The sequence below is a fragment of the Haemorhous mexicanus genome, chromosome 36 (assembly GCF_027477595.1).
Source record: "Haemorhous mexicanus isolate bHaeMex1 chromosome 36, bHaeMex1.pri, whole genome shotgun sequence".
NCBI lineage: Eukaryota > Metazoa > Chordata > Aves > Passeriformes > Fringillidae > Haemorhous > Haemorhous mexicanus.
The window spans coordinates 313,492-331,736 of NC_082376.1; the positions used below are offsets into that span (position 1 = coordinate 313,492).

Consider the following 18,245-nt stretch of genomic DNA (forward strand, 5'->3'; position numbering starts at 1 on the left):
AATTCCCTCAAAAATCAAATTATTCCCTCCAAAAACAGCGTTTTCCCCCAAAATTCCCTTTTTTTCCCTAAAAATTCCCTTATTTTTTCCTAAAAATTCATCATTATTCCAAAAAATTCCCATTTTTCCCAAAAAATTCAACATTATTCCAAAAGAATTCCCTTTTTTCCCTAAAAATCCCTTTTTCCCCCCCAAATTCCCATTTTCCCCCAAAATTTCCCTTTTTTCCCCCAAAATTCCCTCCAAAATCAAATTATTCCCTCCAAAAACGGCGTTTTCCCCAAAAATTCCCTTTTTTCCCTAAAAATTCCCAATTTTTTTCCTAAAAATTCATCATTATTCCCAAAAAATTCCCATTTTTCCCCAAAAAATTCAACATTATTCCCAAAAGAATTCCCTTTTTTCCCTAAAAATCCCTTTTTTCCCCCAAAAAATTCCCTTTTTTCCCCCAAAATTCCCTCAAAAATCAAATTATTCCCTCCAAAAATGGCATTTTCCCCAAAAATTCCCTCCAAAAATGGCACTATTCCCTAAAATTTACCTTTTTTTAACCCCCAAATTCCTTTTCCCCCCAAATTTCCCTTTTTTCCCCCAAAATTCCCTCAAAAATCAAATTATTCCCTCCAAAAATGCCATTTTCCCCAAAAATTCCCTTTTTGTCCCCAAAAATTCCCATATTTTTTCCTAAAAATTCATCATTATTCCCAAAAAATTCCCATTTTTCCCTAAAAATCCCTTTTTTTCCCCCCCAAATTCCCTTTCTCCCCCCAAAATTCCCTCCAAAATCAAATTATTCCCTCCAAAAATGGCGTTTTCCCCAAAAATTCCCTTTTTTTCCCTAAAAATTCCCATATTTTTTCCTAAAAATTCATCATTATTCCCAAAAAATTCCCATTTTTCCCCCAAAAATTCAACATTATTCCCAAAAGAATTCCCTTTTTTCCCTAAAAATCCCTTTTTTCCCCAAAAAATTCCCTTTTTTCCCCCAAAATTCCCTCCAAAATCAAATTATTCCCTCCAAAAATGGCATTTTCCCCAAAAATTCCCTCCAAAAATGGCATTATTCCCTAAAATTTACCTTTTTTTAACCCCCAAATTTCCCTTTTTTCCCCCAAAATTCCCTCCAAAATCAAATTATTCCCTCCAAAAATGCCATTTTCCCCCAAAATTCCCTTTTTGTCCCCAAAAATTCCCATATTTTTTCCTAAAAATTCATCATTATTCCCAAAAGAATTCCCTTTTTTCCCTAAAAATCCCTTTTTTCCCCCCCAAATTTCCATTTTCCCCCCAAAATTCCCTTTTTTCCCCCAAAATTCCCTTTTTTCCCCCAAAAATCAAATTATTCCCTCCAAAAATGGCGTTTTCCCCAAAAATTCCCTTTTTTTCCCTAAAAATTCCCTTATTTTTTCCTAAAAATTCATCATTATTCCCAAAAAATTCACTTTTTTCCCCAAAAAATTCAACATTATTCCCAAAAGAATTCCCTTTTTCCCCTAAAAATCCCTTTTTAACCCCCAAATTCCCATTTTCCCCCCAAAATTCCCTTTTTTCCCCCAAAAGTCCCTCCAAAATCAAATTATTCCCTCCAAAAATTCCCTTTTTTTCCCCAAAAATTCCCTTTTTTTCCCTAAAAATTCCCATATTTTTTCCTAAAAATTCATCATTATTCCCAAAAAATTCACTTTTTTTCCTAAAAAAAAATCAAAATTATGCTCAAAAAAATTCCCTTTTTTCCTTAAAAATTCAACATTATTCAAAAAAAAAATCCCTTTATTTGCTAAAAATTCCATTTTTCCCCCAAAATTCCTTTTTTCCCCCAAAATGAATTTATTCCCTCCACAAATGGCATCTTTCCCTAAAAAGTTCCCATTTTTCCCCAAAAAATCAAAATTATTCCCAAAAAATTCCCATTTTTCCTTAAAAATTCAACATTATTCCCAAAAAATTCCCTTTTTTCCCTAAAAATCCCTTTTTTCCCCCCCCAAATTCCCTTTTTCCCCCCCAAAATTCCCTTTTTCCCCCAAAATTCCCTCCAAAATCAAATTATTCCCTCCAAAAACGGCGTTTTCCCAAAAATTCCCTTTTTTTTCCCCTAAAAATTCCCATATTTTTTCCTAAAAATTCATCATTATTCCCAAAAAATTCATTTTTTCCAACAAAAATCAAAATTATTCCCCAAAAATTCCCATTTTCCCCCATAACCTACCCCTTTTTTGCCCAAAATTCCCCATTTTTTTTGCCAAAAATCCTCAAAAATTGAAATTTCCCTAAAAAATTTCCTATTTTCCCCAAAAACTCGTAAAAAACCCCAATTATTCACTAAAAAACCACCAAAAATTCCCATTTTCCCCCCAAAACTCCCCATTTTTTGCCCAAAATTCCCCATTTTTTGCCCCAAACTCTCGTTTTTTTCCCTCCAAAAAATCCCCAAAAATTGAAATTTTCTCTAAAACATTTCCTATTTACCCCAAAAACTCCTCAAAACCCCCAATTATTCACTAAAAAACCTCCAAAAAATCCCCCAAAATTCCCATTTTCCCCTAAAAAATCCCCCTTTTTTGCCCAAAATTCCCCATTTTTTTTGCTAAAAATCCCCAAAATTTGGAATTTCCCCAAAAATTTCCTATTTTCCCTCAAAAATGAAACTGAAACCCCAATTATTCACTAAAAACCTCCAAAAAATCCCCAAAAATTCACATTTTCCCCAAAAAATCCCCATTTTTTGCCCAAAATTCCCATTTTTCCTCCAAAAAATCCCCAAAAATTGTAATTTCCCCCAAAAATTTCATGTTTTCCCCAAAAACTCCTCAAAAACCCCAATTATTCACTAAAAAACCTCCAAAAACTCCCCCAAAATTCCCATTTTCCCCTAAAAAATCTCCATTTTTTGCCCAAAATCGCCGGTTTTTTGCTAAAAATCCCTAAAAATTGAAATTTCCCCCAAAAAATTTCCTATTTTTCCCAAAAATGAGAAAAAAAATCCCAATTATTCACAAAAAACCTCCAAAAATCCCCCAAAATTCCCATTTTCCCCTAAAAAATCCCCCTTTTTTGCCCAAAATTCTCGTTTTTCCTCCAAAAAAAATCCCCAAAAATTGTAATTTCCCTAAAAAATTTCCTATTTACCCCAAAAACCCCAATTATTCACTAAAAACCTCCAAAAAATCACCAAAAATTCCCATTTTCCCCTAAAACCTCCCCCTTTTTTGCCCCAAAATCCCCATTTTTTTTGCTAAAAATCCCTTAAAATTGAAATTTCCCCCAAAAAATTTCCTATTTTCCCAAAAAATGAGAAAAAAAACCCCAATTATTCACTAAAAAACCTCCAAAAACTCCCCCAAAATTCCCATTTTCCCCTAAAACCTCCCCTTTTTTTCCTCTCCAATCACCATTTTTTGCCCCAAAATTTCAATTTTTCCTCCAAAAAAATCCCCAAAATTTGGAATTTCCCCAAAAAATTTCCTATTTTCCCCAAAAACTCCAAAAACTCCTAAAAAAATCCCAATTATTCACTAAAAAACCTCCAAAAAATCCCCAAAAATTCCCATTTTCCCCTAAAAAATCCCTGTTTTTTGCCCCAAACTCTCATTTTTTCCCTCCAAAAAATCCCCAAAAATTGGAATTTCCCCAAAAACATTTCCTATTTACCCCAAAAATTCCAAAAACTCCTAAAAAAATCCCAATTATTCACTAATAAAGCCTCCAAAAACTCCCCCAAAATTCCCATTTTCCCCTAAAAAATCCCCCTTTTTTGCCCAAAATTCCCCGGTTTTTTTGCCAAAAATCCTCAAAAATTGAAATTTCCCTAAAAAATTTCCTATTTTCCCCAAAAACTCCTTAAAAACCCCAATTACTCACTAAAAAACCTCCAAAAAATCCCCAAAAATTCCCATTTTCCCCTAAAAAATCTCCATTTTTTGCCCCAAAATCGCCGTTTTTTGCCCCAAAATTTCCATTTTTCCTTCCAAAAAATCCCCAAAATTTGGAATTTCCCCCCAAAATTTCCTATTTTCCCCAATAATGAAACTGAAACCCCAATTATTCACTAAAAAACCTCCAAAAAATCCCCCAAAATTCCCATTTTCCCCTAAAAAATCCCCGTTTTTTACCCCAAACTCTCGTTTTTTCCCTCCAAAAAATCCCCAAGATTTGGAATTTCCCCCAAAAATTTCCTATTTTCCCCAAAAACTCCTCAAAACCCCAATTATTCACTAAAAAACTCCAAAAAATCCCCAAAAATTCCCATTTTCCCGTAAAAAATCCCCGTTTTTTGCCCCAAAATCCCCATTTTTTGCCCCAAAATCCCCATTTTTTGCCCAAAATCCCCGTTTTTTGCCCCAACCTCTCATTTTTCCCGTCCTGGGAGTGGCCTTTGGGCAGATCTCTGACCTTTGGCCCCGTTCTGGCCCAGGAGAAGCAGGACAAGGTGTTCCTGCAGGCCGAGGTGGCCAACCTGCGGCAGAACAACCGGCGCCTGCAGCAGGAGTCCAGCTCGGCCGCGCGGCAGCTGCGCCGCATGGCCAGGATCTTCTCCGGAGCTGCTGAGCACCACCAGCCCTGACTGGGACAAACTGGGATGGACTGGGAGGGACTGGGACAAACTGGGAGTTACTGGGAGTGACTGGGATGGAGAAATCCCCCTGGAACTGGGATGGATCCCTCAGGAATGGCACCAGGATCTTCTCCGGAGCTGCTGAGCACCACCAGCCCTGACTGGGACAAACTGGGACAAACTGGGAGGGACTGGGACGGACTGGGAGCGACTGGGATGGAGAAATCCCCCTGGAACTGGGATGGATCCCTCAGGAATGGCACCAGGATCTTCTCCGGAGCTGCTGAGCACCACCAGCCCTGACTGGGACACACTGGGATGGACTGGGATGGACTGGGAGGGACTGGGAGGGACTGGGATGGAGAAATCCCCCTGGAACTGGGATGGATCCCTCAGGAATGGCACCAGGATCTTCTCCGGAGCTGCTGAGCACCACCAGCCCTGACTGGGACAGACTGGGATGGACTGGGAGGGACTGGGATGGACTGGGACAAACTGGGATGGACTGGGAGCAACTGGGAGGGACTGGGATGGACTGGGATGGAGAAATCCCCGTGGAACTGGGATGGATCCCTCAGGAATGGCACCAGGATCTTCTCCGGAGCTGCTGAGCACCACCAGCCCTGACTGGGATGGACTGGGATGGACTGGGACCAACTGGGATGGACTGGGACAAACTGGGATGGAGAAATCCCCGTGGAACTGGGATGGATCCCTCAGGAATGGCACCAGGATCTTCTCCGGAGCTGCGGAGCACCACCAGCCCTGACTGGGACGGACTGGGACGGACTGGGAGTGACTGGGATGGAGAAATCCCCGTGGAACTGGGATGGATCCATCGGGATCGGCAGCTGCGCCGCATGGCCAGGATCTTCTCCGGAGCTGCTGAGCACCACCAGCCCTGACTGGGATGGACTGGGAGAAACTGGGACAGACTGGGAGCAACTGGGAGGGACTGGGAGCGACTGGGAGCGACTGGGACAAACTGGGATGGAGAAATCCCCGTGGAACTGGGATGGATCCCTCAGGAATGGCACCAGGATCTTCTCCGGAGCTGCTGAGCACCACCAGCCCTGACTGGGATGGACTGGGATGGAGTGGGAGGGACCGGGATGGACAGGGACAAACTGGGATGGACTGGGAGTTACTGGGAGCAACCAGGATGGAGAAATCCCCGTGGAACTGGGATGGATCCTTCAGGATCGGCAGCTGCGCCGCATGGCCAGGATCTTCTCCGGAGCTGCTGAGCACCACCAGCCCTGACTGGGATGGACTGGGAGAAACTGGGAGGGACTGGGATGGACTGGGACGGACTGGGATGGAGAAATCCCCGTGGAACTGGGATGGATCCCTCAGGAATGGCACCAGGATCTTCTCCGGAGCTGCTGAGCACCACCAGCCCTGACTGGGATGGACTGGGACAAACTGGGAGTGACTGGGACAAACTGGGACGGACTGGGAGCGACTGGGAGCAACTGGGAGGGACTGGGAGCGACTGGGATGAAGAAATCCCCCTGGAACTGGGATGGATCCCTCAGGAATGGCACCAGGATCTTCTCCGGAGCTGCTGAGCACCACCAGCCCTGACTGGGACAAACTGGGATGGACTGGGATGGAGAAATCCCCATGGAACTGGGATGGATCCCTCAGGAATGGCACCAGGATCTTCTCCGGAGCTGCTGAGCACCACCAGCCCTGACTGGGAGGGACTGGGATGGACTGGGATGGACTGGGATGGACTGGGATGGACTGGGAGGGACTGGGAGTTACTGGGATGGAGAAATCCCCCTGGAACTGGGATGGATCCCTCAGGAATGGCACCAGGATCTTCTCCGGAGCTGCTGAGCACCACCAGCCCTGACTGGGACAAACTGGGACAAACTGGGATGGACTGGGAGTGACTGGGATGGAGAAATCCCCCTGGAACTGGGATGGATCCCTCAGGAATGGCACCAGGATCTTCTCCGGAGCTGCTGAGCACCACCAGCCCTGACTGGGATGGACTGGGACGGACTGGGACGGACTGGGAGGGACTGGGATGGACTGGGACAAACTGGGATGGACTGGGAGCAACTGGAACAAACTGGGAGGGAGAAATCCCCCTGGAACTGGGATGGATCCATCGGGATCGGCAGCTGCGCCGCATGGCCAGGATCTTCTCCGGAGCTGCGGAGCATCACCAGCCCTGACTGGGACAGACTGGGATGGACTGGGAGGGACTGGGATGGACTGGGAGCGACTGGGAGCAACTGGGACAAACTGGGATGGAGAAATCCCCGTGGAACTGGGATGGATCCCTCAGGAATGGCACCAGGATCTTCTCCGGAGCTGCTGAGCACCACCAGCCCTGACTGGGATGGACTGGGACGGACTGGGAGGGACTGGGACAGACTGGGATCAAACTGGGACAAACTGGGATGGAGAAATTCCCCTGGAACTGGGATGGATTCTTCGGGATCGGCAGCTGCGCCGCATGGCCAGGATCTTCTCCGGAGCTGCTGAGCACCACCAGCCCTGACTGGGATGGACTGGGATGGACTGGGACAAACTGGGACAAACTGGGATGGACTGGGAGTTACTGGGACAAACTGGGAGGGACTGGGAGGGACTGGGACAAACTGGGATCCAGGATTTCCCTCCTGGGATGGAGAAATGGGATCTGAGACCTCTCCTGGAGACCCAGAACCTTCCATGGAGACCCAGAACCTTCCATGATGACACCAGGAGCTCCAGAAGGATCCAGAACCTTCCAGAAGGATCCCGAACATTCCCAGGAATTCCAGAACCTTCCAGAAGGGACCAAGAGCCTTCCTGAGGGATCCAGAACATTCCATGGAATTCCAGAACCTTCCAAAGGGGACCAAGACCCTTCCTCTAGACCCAGAACATTCCTGAGGGATCCAGAACCTTCCATGGAATTCCAGAACCTTCCAAAGGGGACCAAGAGCCTTCCTGAGGGATCCAGAACATTCCTGAGGGATCCAGAACCTTCCATGGAATTCCAGAACCTTCCAGAAGGATCCCAAGACCCTTCCTGAGGGATCCAGAACCTTCCAGAAGCTTCCAAGGTGGACCTGGAGCATTCCCGAGGATCCAGAACATTCCAGGGAGAACAAGATCCTTCCATGGAATTCCAGAAGGTTCCAGAACCTCTCAGAAGGATCCGAGGCCCTTCCGGAGGGATCCAGAACCTTCCATGGAATTCCAGAAGGATCCGGAACCTTCCATAAGGGACCAAGAACATTCCATGGGATTCCAGAACCTTCCATGGGATTCCAGAAGGATCCAGAACCTTCCATAAGGGACCAGGAACTTTCCATGGAATTCCAGAACCTTCCAGAAGGATCCAAGGCCCTTCCTGAGAGATCCAGAACCTTCCATGGAATTCCAGAAGGATCCAGAACCTTCCATAAGGGACCAAGAACTTTCCATGGGATTCCAGAACCTCTCAGAAGGATCCAAGGCCCTTCCTGGGGATCCAGAACCTTCCATGGAGTTCCAGAACCTTCCATGGAATTCCAGAACCTTCCATAAGGGACCAAGAACTTTCCATGGGATTCCAGAACCTCTCAGAAGGATCCAAGGCCCTTCCTGGGGATCCAGAACCTTCCATGGAGTTCCAGGACTTTCCATGGAGTTCCAGAACTTTCCATGGAGTTCCAGAACTTTCCATGGAATTCCAGAACCTTCCAGAAGGATCAAAGGCCCTTCCTGAGGGATCCAGAACCTTTCATGGAGTTCCAGAACCTTCCAGAAGGATCCAAGAACTTTCCATGGAATTCCAGAACCTTCCAGAAGGATCCAAGAACTTTCCATGGAATTCCAGAACCTTCCAGAAGGATCCAAGGCCATCCCCGGGGATCCAGAACCTTCCATGGAGTTCCAGAACCTTCCATGGAGTTCCAGAACTTTCCGTGGAATTCCAGAACATTCCATGGAATTCCAGAACTTTCCAGAAGGATCCAAGGCCCTTCCTGGGGATCCAGAACCTTCCATGGAGTTCCAGAACCTTCCATGGAGTTCCAGAACTTTCCATGGAATTCCAGAACCTTCCAGAAGGGACCAAGAACTTTCCATGGAATTCCAGAACCTTCCAGAAGGATCCAAGGCCCTTCCTGGGGATCCAGAACCTTCCATGGAGTTCCAGAACCTTCCATGGAGTTCCAGAACTTTCCATGGAATTCCAGAACCTTCCAGAAGGGACCAAGAACTTTCCATGGAATTCCAGAACCTTCCAGAAGGATCCAAGGCCCTTCCTGGGGATCCAGAACCTTCCATGGAGTTCCAGAACCTTCCATGGAGTTCCAGAACTTTCGAGACCTTTCCATGGAAGTCCAGAATCTTCCATGGGTGTCCAGAACTTCCAGAACTTTCCACGGGATTCCAGAACTTTCTACAGGGATCCAGAACCTTCCTTGGGATTCCAGAACTTCCAGAACCTTCCTTGGGATTCCAGAACTTTCCAGGTGCTTCCACTGGGATCCAGAACTTCCAGAACCTTCCACAGAATTCTCCAGGACTTTCTATGGAAACTTCCAGAACTTTCCAGAGATCCCAAACTTTTCGTGGGATTCCAGAACTTTCCATGGAATTCCAGAACCTTCCTTGGGATTCCAGAACTTCCAGAACTTTCCACTGAATTCTCCAGGACTTTCTATGGAAACTTCCAGAACTTTCCAGAGATCCCAAACTTTTCGTGGGATTCCAGAACTTTCTCTGGACTTCCAGAACTTTCCAGGTGCTTCCACAGGGATCCAGGAATTCCAGAACTTTCCAGGGGGTTCCAGAACCTTCCAGGGGGTTCCAGAAGCTTCCAGAGGGTCCCAAGCCCCTCCCCCACCCCTGCAAAGGCAATAAGGGCCCCTCCCCCCTCCTTAGGGGAGGGCGCCCATCGTTAATGAATAATAATGAATTAATTAATGAGGAATAATTAATAATAATAAGAATAATAATTAAGGAGCTTCCAGGCAATCCAGGCACTTTGATCCCTGAAAAATTCCCCAAAAAATTACAAAAAATTCCCCAAAAATTTTCCTAAAAATTCCCAAAAAATCCCAAAAAAATTCCTTTAAAATTCCCCAAAAATTCCTTTAAAATTCCCAAAAATTCCCCAAAAAACCCTTTTAAATTCCATTAAAATTCCCCCCAAAATTCCTAAAAAATTCCCCAAAATTCCTTTAAAATTCCCTCCAAAATTCCCCAAAAATCCCTAAAAAAATCCTTTAAAATTTCCTAAAAATTCCCCAAAAATGCCCAAAAAATTCCTTTAAAATTCCCAAAAATTCCCCCAAAAAATATTTTAAAATTCCATTAAAATTCCCCCTGAAATTCCTAAAAAATTCCCCAAAATTCCTTTAAAATTCCCTCCAAAATTCCCCACAAATCCCTAAAAAATTCCTTTTAAATTTCCTAAAAATTCCCCAAAAATTCCAAAAAAATTCCTTTAAAATTCCCCAAAATTCCAAAAAAAAAATTTTAAAATTCCATTAAAATTCCCCCCAGAATTCCTAAAAAATTCCCCAAAATTCCTTTAAAATTTCCTCCCAAATTCCCCAAAAATTCAAAAAAAAATTCCTTTAAAATTTCCTAAAAATTCCCCAAAAATTCCAAAAAAATTCCTTTAAAATTCCCAAAAATTCCCAAAAAAATATTTTAAAATTCCATTAAAATTCCCCCCAGAATTCCTAAAAAATTCCCCAAAATTCCTTTAAAATTCCCTCCCAAATTCCCCAAAAATTCAAAAAAAAATCATTTAAAATTTACAAAAAATTCCAAAAAATTTCTTTTAAAATTACCTAAAAATTCCCCAAAAATTGCAAAAAAATTCCTTTAAAATTTCCTAAAAATTCCCCATAAATTCCCTAAAATTTCCCAAAAAAATCCCAAAAAATTCTTTAAAAGTTCCCCAAAAATTTCCTAAAAATTCCCAAAAAATTCCTTTAAATTTTCCCAAAAACTTCCTAAAAATTCCCCAAAATTTTTCAAAAAATCCCTAAAAAATTCCTTAAAAATTCTCAAAACATTCCTTTAAAAATCCAAAAAAGTTCCTAAAAATTCCTTTTAAAATTTCCTAAAAATTCTCCAAAAACTCCCTAAAAAATCTCCAAAAAATTCCCAAAAAAATTCCCAAAAAATTCCTTTAAAATTCCTAAAAATTTTTTAAAAAATCACAAAAAATTCCTTAAAAAATCCTTTAAAATTCCTCCAAAAATAAAAAAAAAATTCCAAAAAATTCCTTAAAAATCCTAAAAAGTCCCCCAAAAAAATCCTAAAAATCCCTAAAATCCCTAAAAATTCCCTAAATTATTTCCTGGAGCGGCTCAGGGTTGGAAACCCCTCCCCCATCCTTCCCAAAATCCCCCAAAATCCCCCCAAAAATCCCTTTAAAAATCACTATATTTGTATAAATGGCACCGGTTTTACCCCAAATCCCAAATTTTTTTTTCCCCCAATTTTGGGATGAGGGGAAAATTCCCCAAATTTCCCTAAAAATTCCCCCAAAATCCCAAAAAAATCTGGGATTTTTTTTTTTTTTCCCTTTTTTTGTCTTATTTAATCCCCTCCCCCCTCCCTTTTCCCCATTCCCGGAAAATTTTGGTGGCCAGGAATAAAAATTCCCAAAACATTTCCGGAGTTGGAGGTTGGATTTTGGGGGGGAAAAGGGGAAAAAATTCAATTTTTGGGGTTTTTTTCCTGATCTTTTGGGGTTTTTAATGAAAATTTGGGGATTTTTCGTGACTTTTGGGGTGCTGGGGTCACTCTGGGGTGACTTTTGGGGTGCTGGGGTCACTTTTGGGGTCCAGGGTCACTCTGGGGTCACACCTGGGGTCACCCTGGGGTCACTGGGGTCACTCTGGGGTCACTTTTGGGGTCACGGGTCACTCTGGGGTCACTTCTGGGGTCACTCATTGGATCCTGGGGTCACTTTTGGGGTCCAGGGTCACTCTGGGGTCACTTTTGGGGTCCAAGGTCACTCTGGGGTCACTTTTGGGGTGCTGGGGTCACCCTGGGGTCACTTTTGGGGTCCAAGGTCACTCTGGGGTCACTTTTGGGGTCACTGGGGTCACTCTGGGGTCACTTTTGGGGTCCAGGGGCACTCTGGGGTCACTTTTGGGGTCACTCATTGGACCCCGGGTCACTTTTGGGGTGCTGGGGTCACTCTGGGGTCACTTTTGGGGTGCTGGGGTCACCCTGGGGTCACTTTTGGGGTGCTGGGGTCACTCTGGGGTCACTTTTGGGGTGCAGGGTCACTTTTGGGGTCCAGGGTCACTTTTGGGGTCACTTTAGGGGTGCAGGGTCACTTTGGGGGTGCAGGGTCACTTCTGGGGTCACTTTTGGGGTCCAAGGTCACTTTGGGGTCATTTGTGGGGTCCAGGGTCACCTTGGGGGTCCAGGATCACTTTTGGGGTCACTCTGGGGGTCCAGGGTCACTTTTGGGGTCACTTTTGGGGTGCTGGGGTCACCCTGGGGTCACTTTTGGGGTGCTGGGGTCACTCTGGGCTCACTTTTGGGGTCCAGGGTCACTTTGGGGTCACTTTTGGGGTCCAAGGTCACTCTGGGGTCACTTTTGGGGTCCAGGGTCACCCTGGGGTCACTTTTGGGGTCCAGGGTCACCCTGGGGTCACTTTTGGGGTCCAGGGGCACTCTGGGGTCACTTTTGGGGTCCAGGGGCACTTTGGGGTCACTTTTGGGGTGCTGGGGTCACTCTGGGGTCACTTTTGGGGTCCAGGGTCACTCTGGGGTCACTTTTGGGGTGCTGGGGTCACTCTGGGGTCACTTTTGGGGTCCAGGGTCACTCTGGGGTCATTTTTGGGGTCCAAGGTCACTCTGGGGTCACTTTTGGGGTCCAGGGGCACCCTGGGGTCACTTTTGGGGTCCAGGGGCACTTTGGGGTCACTTTTGGGGTGCTGGGGTCACTCTGGGGTCACTTCTGGGGTCACTCATTGGATCCTGGGGTCACTTTTGGGGTCCAAGGTCACTCTGGGGTCACTTTTGGGGTGCTGGGGTCACTCTGGGGTCACTGGAGTCACTTTTGGGGTCACTTTTGGGGTCCAGGGGCACTCTGGGGTCACTTTTGGGGTCCAGGGTCACTCTGGGGTCACTTTTGGGGTGCTGGGGTCACTTTTGGGGTCCAGGGTCACTCTGGGGTCACTTTTGGGGTGCTGGGGTCACTTTTGGGGTCCAGGGGCACTCTGGGGTCACTTTTGGGGTGCTGGGGTCACTTTTGGGGTCCAGGGTCACTCTGGGGTCACTTTTGGGGTCCAGGGTCACTCTGGGGTCACTTTTGGGGTGCTGGGGTCACTCTGGGGTCACTTTTGGGGTCCAGGGTCACTCTGGGGTCACTTTTGGGGTGCTGGGGTCACTCTGGGGTCACTTTTGGGGTCCAGGGTCACTCTGGGGTCACTTTTGGGGTTCAGGGTCACTCTGGGGTCACTTTTGGGGTGCTGGAGTCACCCTGGGGTCACTTTTGGGGTGCTGGGGTCACTCTGGGGTCACTTTTGGGGTGCTGGGGTCACTCTGGGGTCCAGGGTCACTCCTGGGGCCACTTTTGGGGTCCAAGGTCACTCCTGGGGTCACTCATGGGATCCTGAGTCACTTTTGGGGTGCTGGGGTCACTTTCGGGGTCCAAGGTCACCTTTAGGGTCCCCCCGGGGGTGCAGGGTCACTCTTGGGGTCACTCTGGGGGTGCAGGGTCACTTTTGGGGTCACTTTGGGGGTCCAGGATCAGTTTGGGGTCACTCAGTCCTGGAGTCACTTTTGGGGTCCAAGGTCACTTGAATGGTCATTTGTGGGGTCCCGGGTCACTTTGGGGGTGCAGGGTCACTCCTGAGGTCACTTTGGGGTCCAGGATCACTTTTGGGGTCACTCTGGGGGTCCAAGGTCACTTTTGGGGTCACTTTGGGGTGCAGGGTCACTTTTGGGGTCCCGGGTCACTTTTGGGGTCCCCCCGGGGGTGCAGGGTCACTTTTGGGGTCACTCTGGGGGTGCAGGGTCACTCTGGGGTCACTCTGGGGGTGCAGGGTCACTTTTGGGGTCCAAGGTCACTTTAATGGTCATTTGTGGGGTCCAGGGTCACTTTTGGGGTGCAGGGTCACTTTTGGGGTCCCCCCGGGGGTGCAGGGTCACTTTTGGGGTCACTTTTGGGGTCACTCTGGGGGTGCAGGGTCACTCCTGGGGTCACTTTTGGGGTCACTTTTGGGGTCCTGGGGTCACTCCTGGGGTCACTCAGTCCTGGAGTCACTTTCGGGGTCCAAGGTCACTTTAATGGTCATTTGTGGGGTGCAGGGTCACTTTTGGGGTCCAAGGTCACTTTTGGGGTCACTTTGGGGTCCAGGGTCACTTTGGGAGTCACTTTGGGGGTCCAAGGTCACTTTTGGGGTCCCCCCGGGGTCACTCAGTCCAGCGGTGGCCGCAGTGCGGCGCCGTGCACACGTAGTAAAGCCTCATGGCGTCCTGGGGGTGGGGCCAACGTTGGGGCATTCCGGGGAAATCCCCCCAAAATTCCCCAAATTCCCCCAAATCCCCCCCAAAATGCCCCCAAATCCCCCAAATTCCCCCCAAATTCCCCCAAATCCCCCCAAATCCCCCCAAATTCCCCCCAAATTCCCCCAAATTCCCCCAAATCCCCCCCAAATTCCCCCCAATTCCCCCCCAAATCCCCCCCAAATCCCCCCAAATCCCCCCAAATTCCCCCAAATCCCCCCAAATTCCCCCAAATCCCCCCAAATTCCCCCCAATTCCCCCCCAAAGTCCCCCCAAATCCCCCCAAATTCCCCCAAATTCCCCCCAATTCCCCCCCAAATTCCCCCCAAATTTCCCAAATCCCCCCAAATTCCCCCCAAATTCCCCCAAATCCCCCCAAATTCCCCCCAAATCCCCCCCAAATCCCCCCAAAATTCCCCCAAATTCCCCCCAAATTCCCCCAAATTCCCCCAAATTCCCCCAATCCTCCCCAAATCCCCCCAAATTCCCCCCCAAATCCCCTCAAATTCCCCCAAATCCCCCCAAATTCCCCCAAATCCCCCCAAATTCCCCCCAAATTCTCCCAAATTCCCCCAAATCCCCCCAAATTCCCCCAAAATTCCCCCAAATCCCCCCAAATTCCCCCAATCCCCCCAAATTCCCCAAATCCCCCCAAATCCCCCCCAAATCCCCCCCAAATTCCCCAAATCCCCCCAAATCCCCCCCAAATCCCCCCCAAATCCCCCCAAATCCCCCCCAAATCCCCCCAAATTCCCGAGGACCTTCCACCCCCTAAATCCCCGCAGGATCTTCCCCAAAATCCCCCCCCAAAAACCCCAAATCTCCTGGGACCCCTCCCCAAAATCCACCCCAAAAAACCCCAAATCTCCAAAGATCCCTCCCCCAAAAAAACCCCAAATTTCACCTGGGATTTCCCCAAAAAACCCCAAAATCTCCTGGGACCCCTCCCCAAAAAAAACCCCAAAATCCCCTGGGACCCCTCCCCAAAAACCCCAAAATCTCTGAAGACCCCTCCCAAAAACCCCAAAATCCCCTGGGACCCCTCCCTAAAAACCTCCTGGGACCCCTGGGAGGATTTTGGGGTTTTTGGGGAGGATTTTGGGGTTTTTGGGGAGGATTTTGGGGTTTTTTGGGGAGGATTTTGAGGTTTTTGGGGAGGATTTTGGGGGTTTTTGGGGAGGATTTTGGGGTTTTTGGGGAGGATTTTGGGGTTTTTGGGGAGGATTTTGGGGTTTTTGGGGAGGATTTTGGGGTTTTTTAGGGAGGATTTTGGGGTTTTTGGGGAGGATTTTGGGGTTTTGGGGGAGGATTTTGGGGGTTTTGGGGAGGATTTTGGGGTTTTTTGGGGAGGATTTTGGGGTTTTTGGGGAGGATTTTGGGGTTTTTGGGGAGGATTTTGGGGTTTTTGGGGAGGATTTTGGGGTTTTTGGGGAGGGGTCCCAGGAGATTTTGGGGTTTTTGGGGAGGATTTTGGGATTTTTTTGGGGAGAATTTTGGGGTTTTTTGGGGAGGGTTTTGGGGTTCTTTTGGGGAGAATTTTTGGGTTTTTGGGGTTTTTTTGGGGAGGATTTTGGGGTTTTTGGGTCTCACCTCGGCGCGGGCGCTGTGGGACTGGAAGAACACGGCCTCCTTGTGGCCACACCTGCAGGGGACACCAACACACGGCCCCAAGGTGTCCCCAGGTGTCCCCAAGGCTCCCTGATGTCCCCAAGATGTCTCCCAGGTGTCCCCAAGGTGTCCCCCAGGTGGCTCTGACGTCCCCAAGGTGTCCCCAAATGTCCCCCAGGTGTCCCCAAATGTCTCCAAGGTGTCCCCAAGGTGGCTCTGACGTCACCAAGGGGTCCCCAAGGGGGCTCTCGTGTCCCCCAGGTGTCCCCCAGGTGTCCCCAGGTGTCCCCAAGGTGTCCCCAAGGTGTCCCCAGGTGTCCCCAAGATGTTCCCCAGGTGTCCCCAAATGTCTCCAAGGTGTCCCCAAGGTGGCTCTGATGTCCCCAAGGGGGCTCTCATGTCCCCCAGGTGTCCCCAAGGTGTCCCTCAGGTGTCCCCAAATGTCCCCAAGGTGTCCCCAAGGTGTCCCCAAATGTCTCCAAGGTGTCCCCGAGGTGTCTCTGACGTCCCCAGGGTGTCTCTGATGTCCCCCAGGTGCCCCCAGGTGTCCCCAAGGTGGCTCTGACGTCCCCAAGGTGTCCCCAAGGTGTCCCCCAGGTGTCCCCCAGGTGTCCCCCAGGTGTCCCCAGGTGTGCCCAGCCCTCACTTCTGGCAGGGGTGATCCTCCGTGCGGGGCAGGGTCGGGTCCTGCGACACGTCCGCGATGATCTGGGTCACCCAGGTGTCCCCAAATGTCCCCAAGGTGTCCCCAAGGTGTCTCTGACGTCCCCAAGGTGTCCCCAAATGTCTCCAAGGTGTCCCCCAGGTGGCTCTGACGTCCCCAAGGTGGCTCTGATGTCCCCCAGGTGTCCCCAAATGTCTCCAAGGTGTCCCCAAGGTGGCTCTGACGTCCCCAAGGGGGCTCTCATGTCCCACAGGTGTCCCCAAGGTGTCCCCCAGGTGTCCCCAGGTGTCCCCCAGGTGCCCCCAGGTGTCCCCAAATGTCTCCAAGGTGTCCCCGAGGTGTCTCTGACGTCCCCAAGGTGTCCCCAAGGTGTCCCCAAGGGGGCTCTCATGTCCCCCAGGTGTCCCCCAGGTGTCCCCCAGGTGGCTCTGACGTCCCCAAGGTGTCCCCAAGGTGTCCCCAAGGTGTCCCCCAGGTGTCCCCAGGTGTCCCCAGCCCTCACTTCTGGCAGGGGTGATCCTCAGTGCGGGGCAGGGTCGGGTCCTGCGACACGTCCGCGATGATCTGGGTCAGCTCGCTGCCACAGACAGCCAAAACCCCACAGAATCACCCCAAACCTCCCCAGATCCACCAGAATTCCCAAAACCTCCTCCCACCATGGACTCCCCCAAGGCGTCGGCCCAAATTCCCCCAAAGTTCCCGAAAAATCCCCCAAAAATCCACCCAGGATTCCCTAAGAAAATCTCCAAAACTTCCCGAAAAATTCCCGAAAAATTCCCCCAAAATCCACCCAGAATTCCAGGAAAATCCACCCAAAATTCCCTAAAAATTCAAAAAAAAATCCCCCAGAATTCCCCAAAAATCCACCCAGAATTCTGGGAAAATCCACCCAAAATTCCCCAAAAATCCCCTGAGATTTCCTCAAAAGTCCACCCAGAATTCCAGTAAAATCCACCCAAAATTCCAAAAAAATTCCAAAAAAATTCCCCCAAAATTCCCTAAAAACCCGCCTAAAATTCACCAATATTCCACCCAAAATTCCTGAAAAATTCCCCCCAAATCCACCCAGAATTCCCTAAAAATCCACCCAAAATTCCCAAAAAATCCCCTGAGATTTCCTCAAAAATCCACCCAGAATTCCCTAAAAATTCCCTAAAAATCCCCCAAAATTCCCTAAAAATTCCCTAAAAATCCCCCAAAATTCCCCAAAAATTCCAAAAAAATTCCCCCAAAATTCCCTAAAAATTCCAAAAAAATCCCCCAAAATTCCCTAAAAATCCACCTAAAATTCATCAAAATTCCACCCAAAATTCCCAAAAAATTCCCCCAAAATTCCCTAAAAATTCCCAAAAAATCCCCCAAAATTCCCTAAAAATCCACCCAAAATTCATCAAAATTCCACCCAAAATTCCCAAAAAATTCCCCCAAAATTCCCTAAAAATTCCAAAAAAATTCTCGCCAAAATTCCAAAAAAATTCCCCCAAAATTCCCTAAAAATCCACCTAAAATTCATCAAAATTCCACCCAAAATTCCCGAAAAATTCCCCAAAATTCCAGCCAGAATTCCCTAAAAATTCAAAAAAAAATTCCTCAAAATTCCCTAAAAATTCCAAAAAATTCCCCAAAGTTCCCTAAAAATCCACCTAAAATTCATCAAAATTCCACCCAAAATTCCCAAAAAATTCCTCCAAAATTCCCTAAAAATTCCCGAAAAATCCCCCAAAATTCCCTAAAAATCCACCTAAAATTCCACCCAAAATTCCCTAAAAATTGCCCCAAAATCCACCCAGAATTCCCTAAAAAAAAAAAAAAATCCCCCAAAATTCCCTAAAAATCCACCTAAAATTCACCAAAATTCCACCCAAAATTCCCGAAAAATTCCCCAAAAATCCACCCAGAATTCCCTAAAAATCCACCCAAACTTCCCAAAAAATCCCC

The 18,245-nt window shown here is 47.6% G+C and overlaps 2 protein-coding genes across 26 annotated transcripts in view; one reads left to right on the forward strand and one right to left on the reverse strand.

The window, feature by feature from the left end:
• Positions 1–8,303: 8,303 nt before the first annotated feature.
• On the forward strand, positions 8,304–11,175 carry LIAT1 (ligand of ATE1). 13 transcript variants are annotated; one of them, XM_059872501.1, is made up of 3 exons: positions 8,304–8,742; positions 8,784–8,997; positions 9,119–11,175. In XM_059872501.1, the coding sequence occupies exons 1-3, from the start codon at positions 8,326–8,328 to the stop codon at positions 9,448–9,450; spliced, it is 963 nt and encodes a 320-aa protein (XP_059728484.1). In that variant the 5' UTR covers positions 8,304–8,325; the 3' UTR covers positions 9,451–11,175. The 13 variants fall into 13 exon arrangements, with proteins under 13 accessions (XP_059728484.1, XP_059728485.1, XP_059728482.1 ...); XM_059872502.1 differs by having other exon boundaries at positions 8,310–8,702; positions 8,764–9,017; XM_059872503.1 differs by having other exon boundaries at positions 8,315–8,601; positions 8,643–9,017.
• A 476-nt stretch (positions 11,176–11,651) lies between these two features.
• POLR2I (RNA polymerase II subunit I) overlaps positions 11,652–18,245 on the reverse strand; it is a 21,763-nt gene continuing 15,169 nt past the window's right edge. For 3 of the 13 annotated variants that reach the window (XM_059872521.1, XM_059872523.1, XM_059872512.1), the window contains exons 4-6: positions 16,810–16,884; positions 15,626–15,677; positions 13,794–14,005 (exon numbers count right to left, since the gene is read on the reverse strand). In XM_059872521.1, coding sequence (XP_059728504.1) covers positions 13,943–14,005; positions 15,626–15,677; positions 16,810–16,884 — 190 coding nt within the window. In that variant the 3' untranslated portion in view covers positions 13,794–13,942. Of the gene's footprint in view, positions 11,665–11,741; positions 11,858–13,164; positions 13,223–13,307; positions 13,491–13,578; positions 13,750–13,793; positions 14,006–15,625; positions 15,678–16,809; positions 16,885–18,245 lie in introns of those variants that run through there. The other 10 variants (XM_059872519.1, XM_059872518.1, XM_059872520.1 and 7 more) reach the window with 10 other exon arrangements.

Bases quoted from the DNA above. Each gene is read 5' to 3' on its own strand.
- LIAT1 (XM_059872499.1), top strand. From the start codon at position 8,326: ATGGAATTCCAGAACCTTCCAGAAGGATCCAAGAACTTTCCATGGAAT. The intron at 8,683-8,763 runs CTTCCATGGAGT...GGGACCAAGAAC, and splicing joins CCTTCCTGGGGATCCAGAAC to TTTCCATGGAATTCCAGAAC.